Source organism: Labrus mixtus, chromosome 2, assembly GCF_963584025.1.
Source record: "Labrus mixtus chromosome 2, fLabMix1.1, whole genome shotgun sequence".
In the NCBI taxonomy this organism is placed as follows: Eukaryota; Metazoa; Chordata; class Actinopteri; order Labriformes; family Labridae; genus Labrus; species Labrus mixtus.
This window is the reverse complement of record NC_083613.1, coordinates 23568898-23584214: the sequence shown is the minus strand read 5'-3', so window position 1 is coordinate 23584214 and position 15317 is coordinate 23568898. Positions and strand designations below refer to the sequence as shown.

General features: G+C 43.0%; 1 protein-coding gene across 1 annotated transcript in view; it reads right to left on the bottom strand.

Moving 5' to 3' along the window:
- The window catches only part of znf827 (zinc finger protein 827), a 52381-nt gene extending 37601 nt beyond the window's left edge, over nucleotides 1-14780 (bottom strand). The window contains exons 1-4 of the mRNA XM_061057270.1: nucleotides 14512-14780; nucleotides 7551-8828; nucleotides 4861-5033; nucleotides 4081-4567 (exon numbers count right to left, since the gene is read on the bottom strand). Coding sequence (XP_060913253.1) covers nucleotides 4081-4567; nucleotides 4861-5033; nucleotides 7551-8828; nucleotides 14512-14566 — 1993 coding nt within the window. The 5' untranslated portion in view covers nucleotides 14567-14780. The remainder of the gene's footprint in view (nucleotides 1-4080; nucleotides 4568-4860; nucleotides 5034-7550; nucleotides 8829-14511) is intronic.
- Nucleotides 14781-15317: the final 537 nt, after the last annotated feature.

Sequence of the window (15317 nt, the reverse complement as noted above, 5' to 3'; positions counted from 1 at the left end):
GTACTCTCTGAGGAAGGAGATAAATAAGACAACTGCAGAAGCATCATGACAGATGCAACACCTCCCACAACCCCCTGCATGCCAATTATTCACACCCAGCCAGGGTCAAGCTCGTTGTGCCTGTGTCACCACAGCGGGGGGTGGTGGGCTGAGGGGGGGAGGTTTGGTGTTTTGGGGGTGTACTGTGCCCACTGTCATTATTAACTCGGGGTCCACTGGGCACAGGGTAGGGGCTGTGCATTTCAAAGTGGCTCAGTGCCTTTCATCTCTGAATCAAAATGTGGATCACACTGGATAGCTAACGGTTGTGTCAGCGTGCAAGGATAAAAATCAAAGGGTATCAGTATAACACTCAATGGAAAGCAGGGCAGCCCAAAAAAATGATATGCTTATTATGTCAGAGGTCAGGAAGAGTTCAGTGGCTTTCTAATGCCTGGGGAACTCGATGCAACTCCCTCTTTGCCTCGTTCTCTGTCTCTCTTGCTTGCTGTCATTTTATCTGACTATTTTTTTTTTTTTTTATCCTTCTCTCTTAAACCCCACACCACGCTCTCCCCAACCCCAACCCCTCCCTCTCCCTCTCCCTCTCCCTCTCCCTCTCCCTCTCCCTCTCCCTCTCCCTGGCCATGTGGGATTGAGGCACTGAGACAGCAGTGTAAAAGCAGGAGGGATGAGCTGCTCGTGTACACATTCAATCTGGGTTGGAAGGGAGGTCAAAAGAAATAGAGTCTAGAGGTCCCAGGAGGAACTTCCTCACCTCTCCCTCTCTGGCTGCTCCTCAGCATGGGTAAGTCTCCCAAAGATCTGAGTCCGGTTCCTCTCACTTTCATAACTCTCAGTCTCTAACTCCTCCCCTCAACAAAGAGAGATGTTGATGATCAAAGAAGTAGTATTCATTAAAACCCATCATCATGCATTCAAGTTCAACATCCTCTCGTCCTGTCTTTTTTTTATCCTCCCTCATTCTCCTTGAATGATGCCCTGACTAAGATGTCCGCCACTTGACACTGGACTGACATTGTGAGAAGCCATCTTGGCTCCTCTGGGAGTTGCCTAGGCTTGATTGTGCAGTCTGGGAGTGAAGTGAAACTGGCACCCAGGGGGCATCCATGTGGAGCCGGGGCGTGCAAGATCGAGGGGGAGTTAACTAAGCCAGCCCAGTCCCTGTGCATCCTGGCAGGGTCACAGGATGGCGCTGAGGGCGCTAATCATTTCAAATTATGAATTCCTTTTTAATTATGAATTATGCATCAATTTTTAATTAATCTAATGTTCCCAGGGTTTTTCCCTCCCATCCTCGTTCAAGATCTCAATCTAATTACACAGCATTAAGTGGAAGAGTGGCAGCCGTAGCCTCGACCCCGACGCTGAACCTCGGTCAACCTTTTTCCATCAATCTTGCCATCGTCTCCGAGCCCAGCCTTTGATATTTTTGCAACATGGTGAAATGCGTCTAAACATGGTCTGGATCTAGTTTACCTTAGAGCAGCATGTTTGTAGAGTTTGTTAAAATATATGCTGTATCATTACATTCGTAAGCTTAAGAAAATTCGATGTCACATTGCGACTTTGCCAAAGGCTGAAAAATGCTGATAAACAAACACATTTTTAAACTTAGTATTGTTTCCTGAATGTGAATTAAACTGCTTCCACTTTTCACAAGACGTTGAACAAAGCACAGTGGCTTATGTAATCACTAATCACTTATGTAAAATCAACTTCCACTCCTCTGTCATTTTCATCAGCATCTTGAAAAATAAAATGTGTCCTTATTTTGTCAGTCATTTTAATACAAACATATAGACAGATCATTCTTAGCAGAGAGAAAAGATGCCTAGGAGGTTAGACATCTTCGGCTCCCCTGACAACCAACAATATGTGGGTAGGAAAAATTAATCCCTCAATAGCCATTGTTGAGGTGCCCTTGAGCAAATCAGTCAGTCCTGAACTGCTTCAGTGGTTCTTATCAGTGGCCAACAACAAAGACACGAGAGTCCTACTGAGCAGCCATTAAGAGCCATTTTAAATGCCTGTAAAAGGAGCTCAAATTCACCCTCAAATAATTAAATCTAAAAAGTAGTAGAAGAATGTCATTTTATTTTTGTAATTGTTTGTAATGACATTTTTAAGCAAATAATATGTGCGTCAAAAACTGACCATATGTCGCCAAGATAAGATGTAAACATACCGTACATACTCTGATGTAGGTCATGACTTTAGTGCTGCACAGTGGCACTGAGCTGATTCTAATGTGCACTTCTACTTTGTATCTGACAGTAATAATAGCTCACCCAGTTAGACGCCGTTTTGAGGTGAATTATAAATGATCCAATAAAAACAAAACAAAAGATAACTTCAGTTGGCCATCTAGTAAACCAGTGTAATATGTTTATAGTAAGTAAGAAAGAATCTTAATATCAGACTCCTCGCATACCATGCAGGAGTAAGTAGGCTGAGAATGTTCTGTGATTATGCTAAGAATGTCTCTTCTCTTTTGCTTATACAAATATATCTAAATCACAGGGATGGCATGACACAAATAGAGAACCATTAATCAGTTCAGTGTGCTTGACTTTACAGTATCAGCCGATTGTAGGATGAGGAATGAGGCTCAATCAATGAGCTGCATCATCTCCTGAATGTAGATATGCAAATAAGATGTCATAGGTGGGATCCCTTGTGTGTATACCCGTTTAATAGCCGATAAAGGTCTTCTGAGGTATGGTGTATGAATATGTCAATCATTGTGTACAGTTTTTGAACTTTCTCGAATCAGAGCCAAAAGGTCATGTTAAGAATGATTTTTGTGTTATCCTACACACCAGTTAAAATAGGCTTGTGGTTCTCCTTAAAGGCTAAAAGTCATTGGCCTACTTTCCTACCATACTCATGGGAAAGAAACAGAAACCAAGGTTGTGAATAACCCTGTGTGCAAGTGAAGGCATGCCTGATATCCTAAGTAAGCACAATAATCTGAAAAACACCAGCAGAATGTTTAGTGAATCTTCCTGAGACCCTTGCAAAGTGATTAAGCACATATTGTGTAAACTGTTTTCTATTGAATTCACTGTATGCAGGATAACACCGCTGGGATTTTATTTTTTTCCAATTTTAATCCCATAATAGTCCATGCACATTAATGTATTTGCAACTGTCAAAAGCTCAAGCTGTCTATTTCCTGAAGGTTTGAACTACCTCCCAGATATTTTTTAAGGCTACTTTTGTTTTAGAATCCATTTAAAGCAGCTCACAGAGACACACTGCAGCCCTGACCTGGAACGATAAACATGAAACTGTTTACACTTCTTACGAGTGTTATTTCTGGTGACAGCGAAGAATCAAAACAAAACTTAAGGCCAAGGGGAGACAACATCTAGCTTCTGATCAAAAACGCAAGTCGTCATGTTCAAGCCTGGAAGAAGTACAACACTTTTGATAAAAAGTGTGACTGCAGTGACTGGAGTTCTAAAGTTAAGCGGAGAAAATAGCACAATAAACAAAACAATTATGGATTACAGGAGTCAAGCGGGTGTTGTGTCTCCTGCAAGCTGCTTTTCCATGTAGTTCTCAATCTGTCTTACATTTGGGTATTAATAACTTCCAAATTCAGTACACTACATACTCACATTGATAGACCCATTCATTTTATAGGCACCTTAGAAAAATATCTCTTTAAATTCTCTTCACTTTTAGAGGATACTGAAAACATCTTCTAACATGTGTCCAGTGTTAGAAGACTATAAATGTATATAAACGGACTGTGACAAAGCTAACGCTAATATTCCATAAATCCAACTACTGTAGTGAACTATTGTGATAATCCATCATTTAAATTGGTTTTTAAGCATGAACAGAAAAAATATCATCAGGGTCAGCACTTCAAATGTGATTTTTTTCAAATTCCTTTGATGAGAGCTGTCTAAAAAAAAAAAATATATATATATTTATATATATAAATATATATATTTTTGTGATTTCTTTGCTTATTCCTGACATGGATTAGCAAATAATGAAAATGAACATTACAGGCCTAGGAGGAAAATACATTTTCATATTTCTTCTAAAAAAAATGATGCTAACCTGAAAGCTTCATAAGCAGGTCAGTGGCTGTCTTGGTACTGATGTCAGGGCTGAAGAGGGAGGCTGTGGTTGGACCACTTGGACTGGATCTGATCCCGACCCCAGGCAGGTCCAGGGAGTTGGTACTGCTGCTAGGACGGTCCCTGCACATGCTAAATGGGGAGAGAACAGACAGATCTCGATCCTGCGGCTCCTCCTTTATGTGAACGTGATTTGAGGAGGCCTCGAGCAGCGGCGGTGACGTCTGCTGCTGTGTGTCTGAGTGCAGTGGCGACGCCTCTGACCCTCGCAGGTCTGTGGAGCCACTGTCACCCATCAGGGAGCCCTCGCCCTCTGTGTCGGTGGTGAGCTCCTCTTTCACCTTGACGTCTGTGCGGGGGAAGTGCTGGTGGCAACGCATGTGAAGCTTTAGGCTGAAGTGACGGGAGGAGGTGAAGGGGCAGAGTTCACACTGAAACGTCTCACCCCGGTCCTGGTGCTGATGTACCTGGAAAAGGAGGACAGGCTAAAGTGTCACATCACTACTTTTCTCTCTACAGGAACAACAGGACATCGAGAGGACGGATCCCTATTAGTCAGGTGCAACATTATACATACAATATAAGAGTGTTTAATTGTGCCATGTAAGAGATACAATACAACAGTATAAGTAAGTATAGCATAGTGTGCTTCATTGTTAATAATTATGTTCAAAGAGCAATGATACCAACCAATAAAAGATGATGCAGGTGAGGGTACAAGGGGAGCAGGGTCAAAAGAGGAAGAAAATCCATATCTCACCTTCATGTGGGACTTGAGATTGTCTTTGCGAGCACAGCGGAAGGGACACAAGGGACACTGGTGACTTTTCAAGCCTGTGTGGATGACCATGTGTCTCTTCCAGTAGCTCTTGCGTTTGATGACCAGTCCACAGACAGGACACTGGAATGGTTTGCCACCATCCTCAGGAGAGCCTAGAGGGCACCAAAAAACATTATTACCATAGACAGAAAAACAAACATCAGTCATTTGTCTTGTGATAGAAGTTATGGAAACAGCTTTTTTGTTTCTGAATTTAACACAGCTTAGATATTGTAAAGAAATAAAACACACGCCTTTCTGAATGCAGACTACAGTTTACACAGATCTGGAAGAGAAAATGACTCCAAACCTAATGAAGAAAACTATCAAGGGAAATGCCAGCTGGAAGCAACGGGACAATGGAAGTAAAAACTCAAGCATGTTTTAGTATCTCGATTATTGTTGTTGGCTTCATATCCGGCATCCATTACTGTTTAATTGGTCTTATTAGAAAGAGGCATGATTGCATTACAAATTCTACAAGGGCCTGTCAGGATGGCTTCATAAGTATTCTAGTGCTGTTCCTTGAAAAACATCTGGTAATCAGTGTTTGGTGAAATTACTGTGCTCAGCCATTCATTGACCTGAGGTGTAAAACCTCGAGACTGCCTATTTGCAACAATAAACCGCCATCTGCGGCCCAAACTCTCCGAGCACAGCAGAGATCACAATGCAAAAATGACTTCTGCTTATGCCGAGTTGAGCTGCGTGAAGCGGAAATAAAAAGGAGAGAGGAGTGTGTGTCCTTATATCTTATTACCTGACACGTGTGTGTTCCCTATGTAACCATGTTTGAGAAAAACTGAAAAAGCATTACTTAAATCTTCAAAGCTCAGAGCAGCTCATGCAATACAGTCTCATAGTGGAACTGGCAAGGGACAACAATAAAACAAGACAAGACAGTCAATAATCAAGGTCACATTTTTCAGTCTGGCGACCAAACAGCTACCTGCATTTTTACAGCGCTGCTCGACCTTGACGGCTCACAGGTTAAAGCAGACCCCCCTTTTTAGCATGCAGATCACAGAATATTACATCGACTGCCTCATCTGTCTGAAGTCAATTTGATCCAGCCATTTTAGATTTGGCGGGGTTGCGACACAATCCCTCAAAAGTGCCCATCCATCTCCCTGAAAACATTCTGTTCTCCCTAAAGGCTACTTAGTGTGAGCCTGCACTTTGAAGCTTTCTCTCTCCCTGTATAAGAAAGACTGAGATCTTTGTTTGGGTTATATGTCTACCTCTGAGTACACACTCGCAGAATATACTGCATGGCCATTTGTGAGTAACAGAGGGAGAGAGAGAACATAAGAGGGAGGGCAAGAGACAGAGTGTGTGTGCATGCACGCATCTGTATCCAGTCAGTGGAAAGTATGATGTGTTTGGCCTTAAGTCTGCTGTGCTGATCAGTGCAAAGGGCTCTGGTTAGTGGGGGTTGAAGCCAGGAGGAGGCTGCCGAGATGGATATGGACTCCAGGGCTCCCCACTGTGCTGAGCACACACTGACAGCCCCCTTTTGGCAGCACGCACATCCGAGCACAAACGAGCTGGTCTGGGAAGGCAGTGAGGTCTCAGTCGGAACCCCCCGTCGAGCCCACAGACCATTTCCCAGACTAGAAGGCCAGCCAGGGCTGTTTTCTCTCGGCTGTGCTCTCTGCTCGGCTGACAGTTAAGCTGAGGCTACACTTCTCACTACTTTAGCGCCAGTGAGGTGAGAACACAGCCATTACAAAACTAGGGACAACATGTCATGCAAGTTCAGATTTGTGCTTCTTCTGAAAGTATTTCTGAGGACAAGTAACCGAAGCCACACAGTCATGTTTCCATTGGTTCATCATGTTGCTTTCACACTAGACAAAACTCCTGAAAACTACCAGAAATGTTCAGGGTCAGCAACATGTGAGAACGCAGAATCCACCCCCCTCCCCCCCCCAGTACATTTTTTGCGAGAAGTCGGGGTGAGCGGTCATGAAAACGCAGCAGGAAATATTCAGGAAAAATCACTGCGAGCAAGCGGGAGGGGATGGATTCTTTATACTGTTGGAATCTGGTGCTTCGTCCGCCACTTTCACAGAATGCCTTGATAGTCTCTCGCTGTGAGGTGCACATGTGAACAAGCAACTCTGTTAAATTTAAAATTTTATAAAAATGTATTTTATGAGTTTATCTGTAAAAACGCCTTTAGTTTAATTTATCAGCACTTACAGTTCTTTTTATCCTTTCATGATGAAAGTGGTCTTGTCTTTGGTAAACTAAATGGGAAGTATACCAAGAGAAACATTTCTCTTGAACTTTGGATATTTTTAACATTTACTTTTAAAAAGAGAGTGGCATTGTGACAAAAGATGAAAACTTCCCGTATAGGAAGAGCAGCTGAATTGATCTTGATCCTTCATGGTCTTTCTTCTAAACAGACAGACACAAGGTTGTTTTATTTTACTACAGCAGAACAACCTTGTTTGAGCTTAAGAAGCCTGCTTTTGTGTTTAAAGAAAGATAACTACAAAAATGTACCTAATCTAAGCCAATCTTCAATCTTGTTCTGTTTTGTTGCCACATTTTGTATGAATGTAGTATTACTATAATGATGCTTAAAATGATTGATAAAATACATAATTTCTTACAATTACCTGCTTGGCTGTTGGGTTTGCCTCTGACCTTTGGAGTTGAGGGCAACAGCAGCTCTAGGCTTTGGGTGGGTGTAGAGGGTGTGGGAGTCTTCTGGTTTCTGTCCAGCAGGGGCTTCACATCCTCTTGGAGGACCCCTGCTGACGCTAAGGAGGAACCATCCTTTTTCTCTACCAGCAGGTTTCCTGCCGCCCTGGCTGCCACCTCTTTGAGCAAGGCAGCTGAGGAGGTCATGGACACAAGAGAGAGGAAGGAGCTGGCTGAGGCTTGGTGGTCAGTAGCAGTGCTGGTCGTTGAAGAGGTTTGACTCCGCTCGCTGACTTTCTTGGAGAGTGCTGCGAGGGTGGAGCTAGCTGACTGTGGGCTGAAAGGAGAGTTGAAGGCATCAAAGCGCACCACATCATCTCCTCGACTCCCTCCTCCTAGGGTGGGCACTGCAGAAGAGGCAGAGTTGGAGGAGGAGGAGGAGTTCGTAGAGGAGGAAGCCACGGCATTTTTGTCTTGAAGTACGGCATTAGCTGCGGCTTTTAACTTCTGGATGGCAGAGTCGGGGGATAAGCTGGATCCGCAGGGTGTGGAGCAGCTGGCTGGTGGCCATTTATCTGCAACACCTGCCCATACGAAGCCACTGCCATTGCTTGGGGTTATAGAGTTAAAGGGGTCAAGGGGCTCTTGCTTTATGTTGGTAACTGAGGGTGCCAAGGAGGCCGGTGAGGCTGAGCCACTGTTGTTGTTGTTATTAGCCAGTTTTCGGGCTAGAGCACTTAACTGCTGGGCATGGTGGGAAGAAGGGGAGAGGGTCAAAGGTGGAGCTAGACCTATCGGTGGTGACTCCCCTCCAGCACCACCCCTGGATGAACGACCCAGAAGCTCCCCTGTGTCAAGTTTCAGTGACCCAGCCTCTAGGAGGCGCCGTAGGTTGCTGCTGAGGGGTTTCCCCAGGGCACGAGATGCAGCCTCACCGTAGAGTGTTGACACCACAGACGAGAGTGTGTCCTGGGGCGAGAATGCACCTCCATCCAGTCCGAGAAGTTCCAAAGAGGCACGATGGACAGGTGTGGGGCAACCCATTGAGCTCTCACCTTCGCAGGTATCATGGTCCCCAGACCCTGAGCTGACTCCAGGGCGCTCATCAGGAGAGGAGCCCCTGGGCAGGAGGAGCTCATCCTGGGTGTCTCCGTAGGATGACGACTCTGAGCGCGTGTCAGAAGCATTCCCAAACCAGCCTTCCTCCTCCACAGGACCGTCTTCTGGCCCTCCTTCCTCGTTGCTGTCAGCATCTGGAAGAAGAAGGAAAACATACAATTTAAAATGAGGAAAAAGGCAGAAGATATTGTGCAGGTTTCTGGACAAATATAAATCACTATGTTGCTAACATTTCCTGTGGACCAAGGGTTGTCTTTTATCCTGACAGATAATGGTGTGCATCAAGCACATACAGCTTATCCCCTTTGATTATTCTCATCCTATGTTGGATAGTAATTGGAAATACTTCTCAAATAGAACCATTAAAGAAACATGCTTTTGAACACTCACAAACAGTTGCCATCATGTTACACATGGCGATTTAAAGCTGCACATGTACACTTGTGTACATGTGCAGCTCAGAAATGTGCAGCTCAGAAATTACACAAAAATGTATTTCTAACACAAATCAAACCACTGTCTTATATAACTTTAGTTTTCCTCAAGGCGCATCCAATATGTTTGAGTAATTTAGATATTTCTGTCCTTTTTTCAGTATATTTTTTTCCCACCCTTGGTCTGGAAGAGTCTAGTAAAGGGGTTACCATGACAACGGGTCCTTCTGGGAGGCTAGACAGCAAAGATTAGGGTAATGGAGGTTACAGAACTAGATTAATATTCATGAGCCTGCAGATACCACCGGGGAGCCAATAAGGATAGGGTTAAGGTCACCAAGGGTCATTAATATACACTTCATGTATCAATATTCATAAGCAAAACATTACAGCTTGCCAGACAAGGGCGAACAAAGAAAAGTGAATATTCCTGATACATATTAACAAACCTCCACAAGAATATGTCAAAAGCACCAAGCCTTGGCAAAACAAAATGTCAAAACTTACATTTTTTTCCTCCTCTTTGGGTTACTTTACACAACCTCACATAAAATCTATTAAAAACGGAACTGGCTGAAAAATGGGCTCTTCTACATGAACATCTGCATGAACATGCGGCAATGAAAGAGTGACTTAAAATGTCACACGCATACATGTATTTACACGGAGCAAAGAAGTCTTCACCTTTACAACCCTGACGGAGACATGGTGGGTCTATACTCTGTTTATAGGCAATGGCAATAAGGTTGCCAGGCAACCCAATCCAGCAACCTGTAGGGATCATTAGAGTTGGCTGACATCTGGCCAGCGTGGCTCACCATGGTCCACAAAGGTGACCACATTCACAACCTTGCAAGACTCCTACTCAACTGCTGCAACAGATATCAAACAGGGCTTACACATTTCCCAACATTTCTCATATCTGGCTCACACATATCTGGCTCACACATTCACTTCAGTCTTACATTTTACAAAAGTAACAGAAAAGTCAGATGCCAAAATCAAACACAATGGTGAACCTAATATTTTCCTCTGAGCTTCCCCTGCCAAACCATGTGTAATAGACTTCCCCAAGATAATATATGCAAAATGTAAAAGACCTGTGCCCATAAACAGTAGTACAATTTTTCAGATTCCTAAACAAGCATTGGTAAAAGCTTCTGAAACAGCCTTCAATACTTAGCCCTTAAAATTGAGATTCTGCTATAACAAAGCTCTGCCGACACTCCTCCTTTATACTTTGCATTCATCCCACCATAATTGACCTGAAACCAGAACCAAACAATACTGTGGAGCTAGCAAAGAGTGTAACAGCTAGCAAATTTTAATAATCACTGTGTTTAAGTATCTTTTTTATCACACCATTATTAAAGGGGTACTCCATATTTGTCAATTTGTTTTGAAATTGGTTATGAGAAGGAAATATATATTTGACATCTCTAAACAGTAAGCATGGCACTTCTCATGTATTAAGACTATTGTAGAGGTAAAAAAAACACAATCTTTTTCTAATTGGGAACCCCATTTCCCATGCTCATTGAAGCAATTTTCCCACCTGAGTAGGGTTAACAGGAATAAAAGAGAAGCGGAGGGATAAAGACCCAGTGAGTCATGCAGGGCAGGGCTTGACCCATTTCCATGTGACATGTGAAAGAACAGCTAAAGCCACTATAGGTCGTAATGTGGTTAGAAGGGAAATTGCAAGATTGCTGACCCAAGGTCCAAGCTCTGAGGCTGAACTCCCTTGCTTCCTAAGTTTGGCCTCTTAGACCTCGGGGTTAGTTGCAGCTGGAAGCAACACTACACCACACCAGGCTACAGTACACTGATGCACTCCAGCAGCATGGCTTTGTTTGTCACAGGCGAGCCACCCCCGCAGGCGGAATGACATTTCCCAAGGTCATGGTCTCCAGCCCAAGATCTAAGGGGGGTTCATATGAGCTCTGCACTTGGCCACTGCTGCTGTTAGACCAACACACACAAGCATGTGCATACATTCACTACACAGACAAGAATGGGATTTAATACAGAAGTTCTCCCCCCACCCATATGCATTTTTGTCTGACACACATTCAACCGCTTTTCCTCTGGTACAGTGGCTGGGCTCAGCCCCCCCCCCCCCCCCCGAAGTGATGGAGGCACGGATATAAGACTGAGGCGGCAAGCGTCTGCCACTGAAAGGGAACCATTTAGCGGTGTAATGGCGGGGATGACTTGCATGTTGAGACAAACAGCTGCGGGGGGCTCAGCAGTCTGGATCTGTTATCACTCACACATGGGTGATTCAGTGGTGCAGTGGCATGGGATTTTCTCTCTGGGCTGCAGGGATGTATAGCACCAAACATTACAGACAAAGACAGAGACGTAACAAGTCAAAGTGCAAGCTGAGGCTACAGAAAGAGAACACCATTAGGCCTGAAATATTTTAATGTAACACCTGTGTGACTTTTAGTGTTTAGAAACCTGTATGTGTTTTTTTAATCTATCACAAACAAAGATAGCGAGCTAACAGTCTGTATCTACAGCTGAAAGCAGCCGGACATTACAGGTACTGAACTCGTTCATTGTTTTGCCAAGCAGTGCTGTCAACATTCTCCGTCTGTGAACTTGGAAGGATTATTTTGGCCAAGGCTTTCTAGGTCAAAGAGGGGTGCATGTACAGTGTGTGTGTGTGTGTGTGTGCGCGCTCTCTCTATTGCTTTTTGCAATAACAGTATTGCGGTATTACTATACTATTACTACTAAGGATTTGTTGGAAGGCTATTAATTAATTAATAATACATACATACAGGGTTAGAATAGGAGTTAGCCATATATCCTTGCCATACAAAGCGACAACTGATACAAAAAAGAGGACTGTAGTTCAGGTAGGTCACCAGGTCACCAACCACATGACTTGTGTGAGGCTGCTGACTAACACACTCTGTCACACACACACACACTCGCACACACTCGCACACAAAGCTATTTTGTGACTTAGCCAGGCATGCAAAATTGGCCTCACTGACCCCAGGCCTGAGCAGGGATGGGGTGAGGAGACGGGAAGCCGAAGGAAGGGACAGATAGTGGGAAGGGGGGGAGGGGGGGAGGGGGTTGATTTGGCTGGGCAGGAAAGAAGAGGAAGCCATTAGCCGATTAAGACTGAACAGGGGTGCATCAATACTGTGCCGATGTCAAAATGAGAGTCATTCCCATGAGCTAATATAGCAATGGAAGGAAGAGAGGCCAAGATGGTGGGAGAGCGAGCTGGAGAGAGCTGGGGGGGGGATCATAAGATTGCTGACCGCAAAGCCTATATAGTGGGATGATATAAAGGAATGCCAAATCATCTAAAGAATAAAGCCATCGCATCTACATCGCCAAAATAATTAGTCTTACATCTAAGCTGAGAGGGGAAGATTGCTGTGTGCTTGAGTATGTCCGGAGGGGCTGGGTTAAGGAGGCAGTGCAGGAGGTGATAGGAACACAGACATAGGAAGGAAGGCAGAAGTATGGATTTAGTGAGGAAGGAGCTGGGGCCATAATTAAGTGTCCGGCTGGACCCTAGCGGGGGTTGCCACGGCCGCAGGCTATGCTAATGAGCAAGCCCGGCGGTCAGGGCTGCCTTATTAGCGCCTGCTGGACAATATGGTGGGAGAGACGCACTACTGGCGGGCTCACATCTCTACAAATGACTAACCGTCCTCTCCCGAGGAGGAAGATGATTCCATTAATTTGGACTGACTGGATCAGGATCGCTTCCTTTCAGTCTTTCTATAATCTCTCACTTGCTTGATCTTTTTAACACTACATGTTTTTTTTTTCTTCTTGTCTCCCTTTATCCCTTTGCATCTTACTCCTTTCTCCATATACAAATGTAAAAAATAAATAAATAAAACACAGATGCTCTAAATAAATCCAGCTGGATGTGTGGGAGCTAGCAGACATATATCCTGGCTCCCTTCATAAAAAAAAATATACACCATTTATCTGTTTTTAGGCCTGTTGTTCTTTTGCAGAAGTACTGTTATAAATGCTTAAAATTTTATAAATCCTGTTTCCATTAGGAAGTTGATGAAACGTGACAATTAAAAAGTGTTAATATTGTCTTTAATGCTGATTTAACATTTCTTAAGAAGAAACACGTTAACTATTTACTTTTAAAGAGATTGATGAAGTTGTGATAGTCCCTCTCCTAGGGGTGTGACTCTCTCTTTACCAGAGCATTGTCTCTGCAAACTGCTGCAGCAACTTTGGACATTTGTGTTCTCTCCTTGTGAGCTAACTTCTGTTCACTGACAGGCCCCCTAAGGTCACATTACTCTCGTAAGAGGTAAAGGGTCAACCTAGGGCTGGGGAATATGGACCAAAACTCATCTCGATATTGATTAGCCGAATGGCAATACTCGATATATATCGATATGTTTTTTATTAACAGTGAAAACACATGGAAAAATAAACTACCTGTTTGTGAATTTAAAAAGTAATATTATAAAATAAAAATTTTCCTTAAATACAATAAAAGAGAGAGAGAGGAGGAGCACGGTTAAGAGGGACAGACAGTCAGACATCATCAGTGAGATGAGATAAAGGTGAACTGGCACCTCTGTAACGTTATTTTAATGCAACTTAAACTATATCGATATTAACGATATTGTCTTACCCTATTTGAGTGACTGATTAGACAAAAAGAAATAGATTTTTGGAAGTTATGAATCTATTTAAAATCTCAGAAGATAAGAATCTCGATTTTTACAAAAGATCAATATTTTTTTCTTCCCACCTCTAAAACAGTATGCAGGAAGGGAAACCTCAACCTGTTCATAACTTTGAAACTGGGCCATCGACCAAATTTTAGTGTTTCTTTTTTTTTTCTCGATCCAGGCCTCGGCAGACTGATTCACTATAAGTTATTTAATGTTCAGATAGATTATCTTTACACCCCTACTCTCTCCTGTTTTACAAAGTAACAACACAGTATTTCTACAGAAATATCTGTAGTAAATAGGAAGACAATTAAACTTCAGTTTTCAAGGCCTTTACCTTAAGTAACTTGAACAACTGACACCTACCGGTATATCCCCTCTATGCAAGCTAAACCATTAAATATTCCTCTTTCAATTAATAATGTCAGCATAATGTTTGGATCCATGGGGAAAATGTATCCTGTGTCTTGATCAATGTTCATGTTAAACATTAAAACAGAGTCGGAGTGAAAACAAGAAGCGGAAGTTTTAACGATCTCTTTTATCCTGTTCAGCTTGTTGTCTGTGACAAAGACATAAAGAGCCCATCTTTTAGCTGGAATCTGAGGTGAGGCGATACTCTCAGAGAGGATCAGGGTTCAGGCAGCAGGGCTATATATAATGGCGGTTGAGTTGTATTGAAATGTAGTGCAAATTACCATCTGTGTATTTTCGGCCTTGGCCTCCGTGGTTTGTGGGTACTTTGGGCGGCATGCCAGAGGTGAAACAGGAAGGAGAAGTGTTCTTGGAAGAGAATGAGACGACTGAGAGCCCCAGACCTCTGAAATTCCTCACTGCAGATGAAGTGCACTTTACCCCCTGGTTTATTTTTCCCTTCCATTTTTAGCGTCTCATGTTTAAAAAAAAATACTTGCTCATAACCTCAAATGTGTCATCAAAGCTATGGATCTAAACTGCTGCAGCGAGAAGTTGTGTGTCTATCGCATCATTGCAGCATAAACTGACACTACAGAGATGAATACAACTGATAAGTGACATTACTAAATCTACCTTGACTGGAAGTAAGAAGGTATTTATGAATTTAAAAAAGCTTTCCTTCTGAAACCTTTCTGAAAATTAACATGAAGAAAAAACACGTATAAAATGTTGGAATTATAAACCAGTTGCTGCCAAGTACTGAAGTTGTGAATTAAATGAGATTGCAGGAGGATGTGAGCTGTTAAAAGGTTCCCACATTTCTGAAGAGAGAGTAGCTTTATATTGCATATGCAACAGCCTCGAGATTCAAATGTGTGAAAATGCAAGGGTAGAGACAATTACAGCAAAAATGACACGAGTAACTAATTGCACAGAAAGAGATGTGTATGCAAATATTACACTTTTTTCCTGGCCTCCGTGGATTAGGATGATAATACTAGTAATAATCTACAGCCCCAGTTTGAGGCTAACTGCATTAGCCCCAACTAATGACTGTAATTGATGAGTGAAAAAAAAAAGAGCCAAT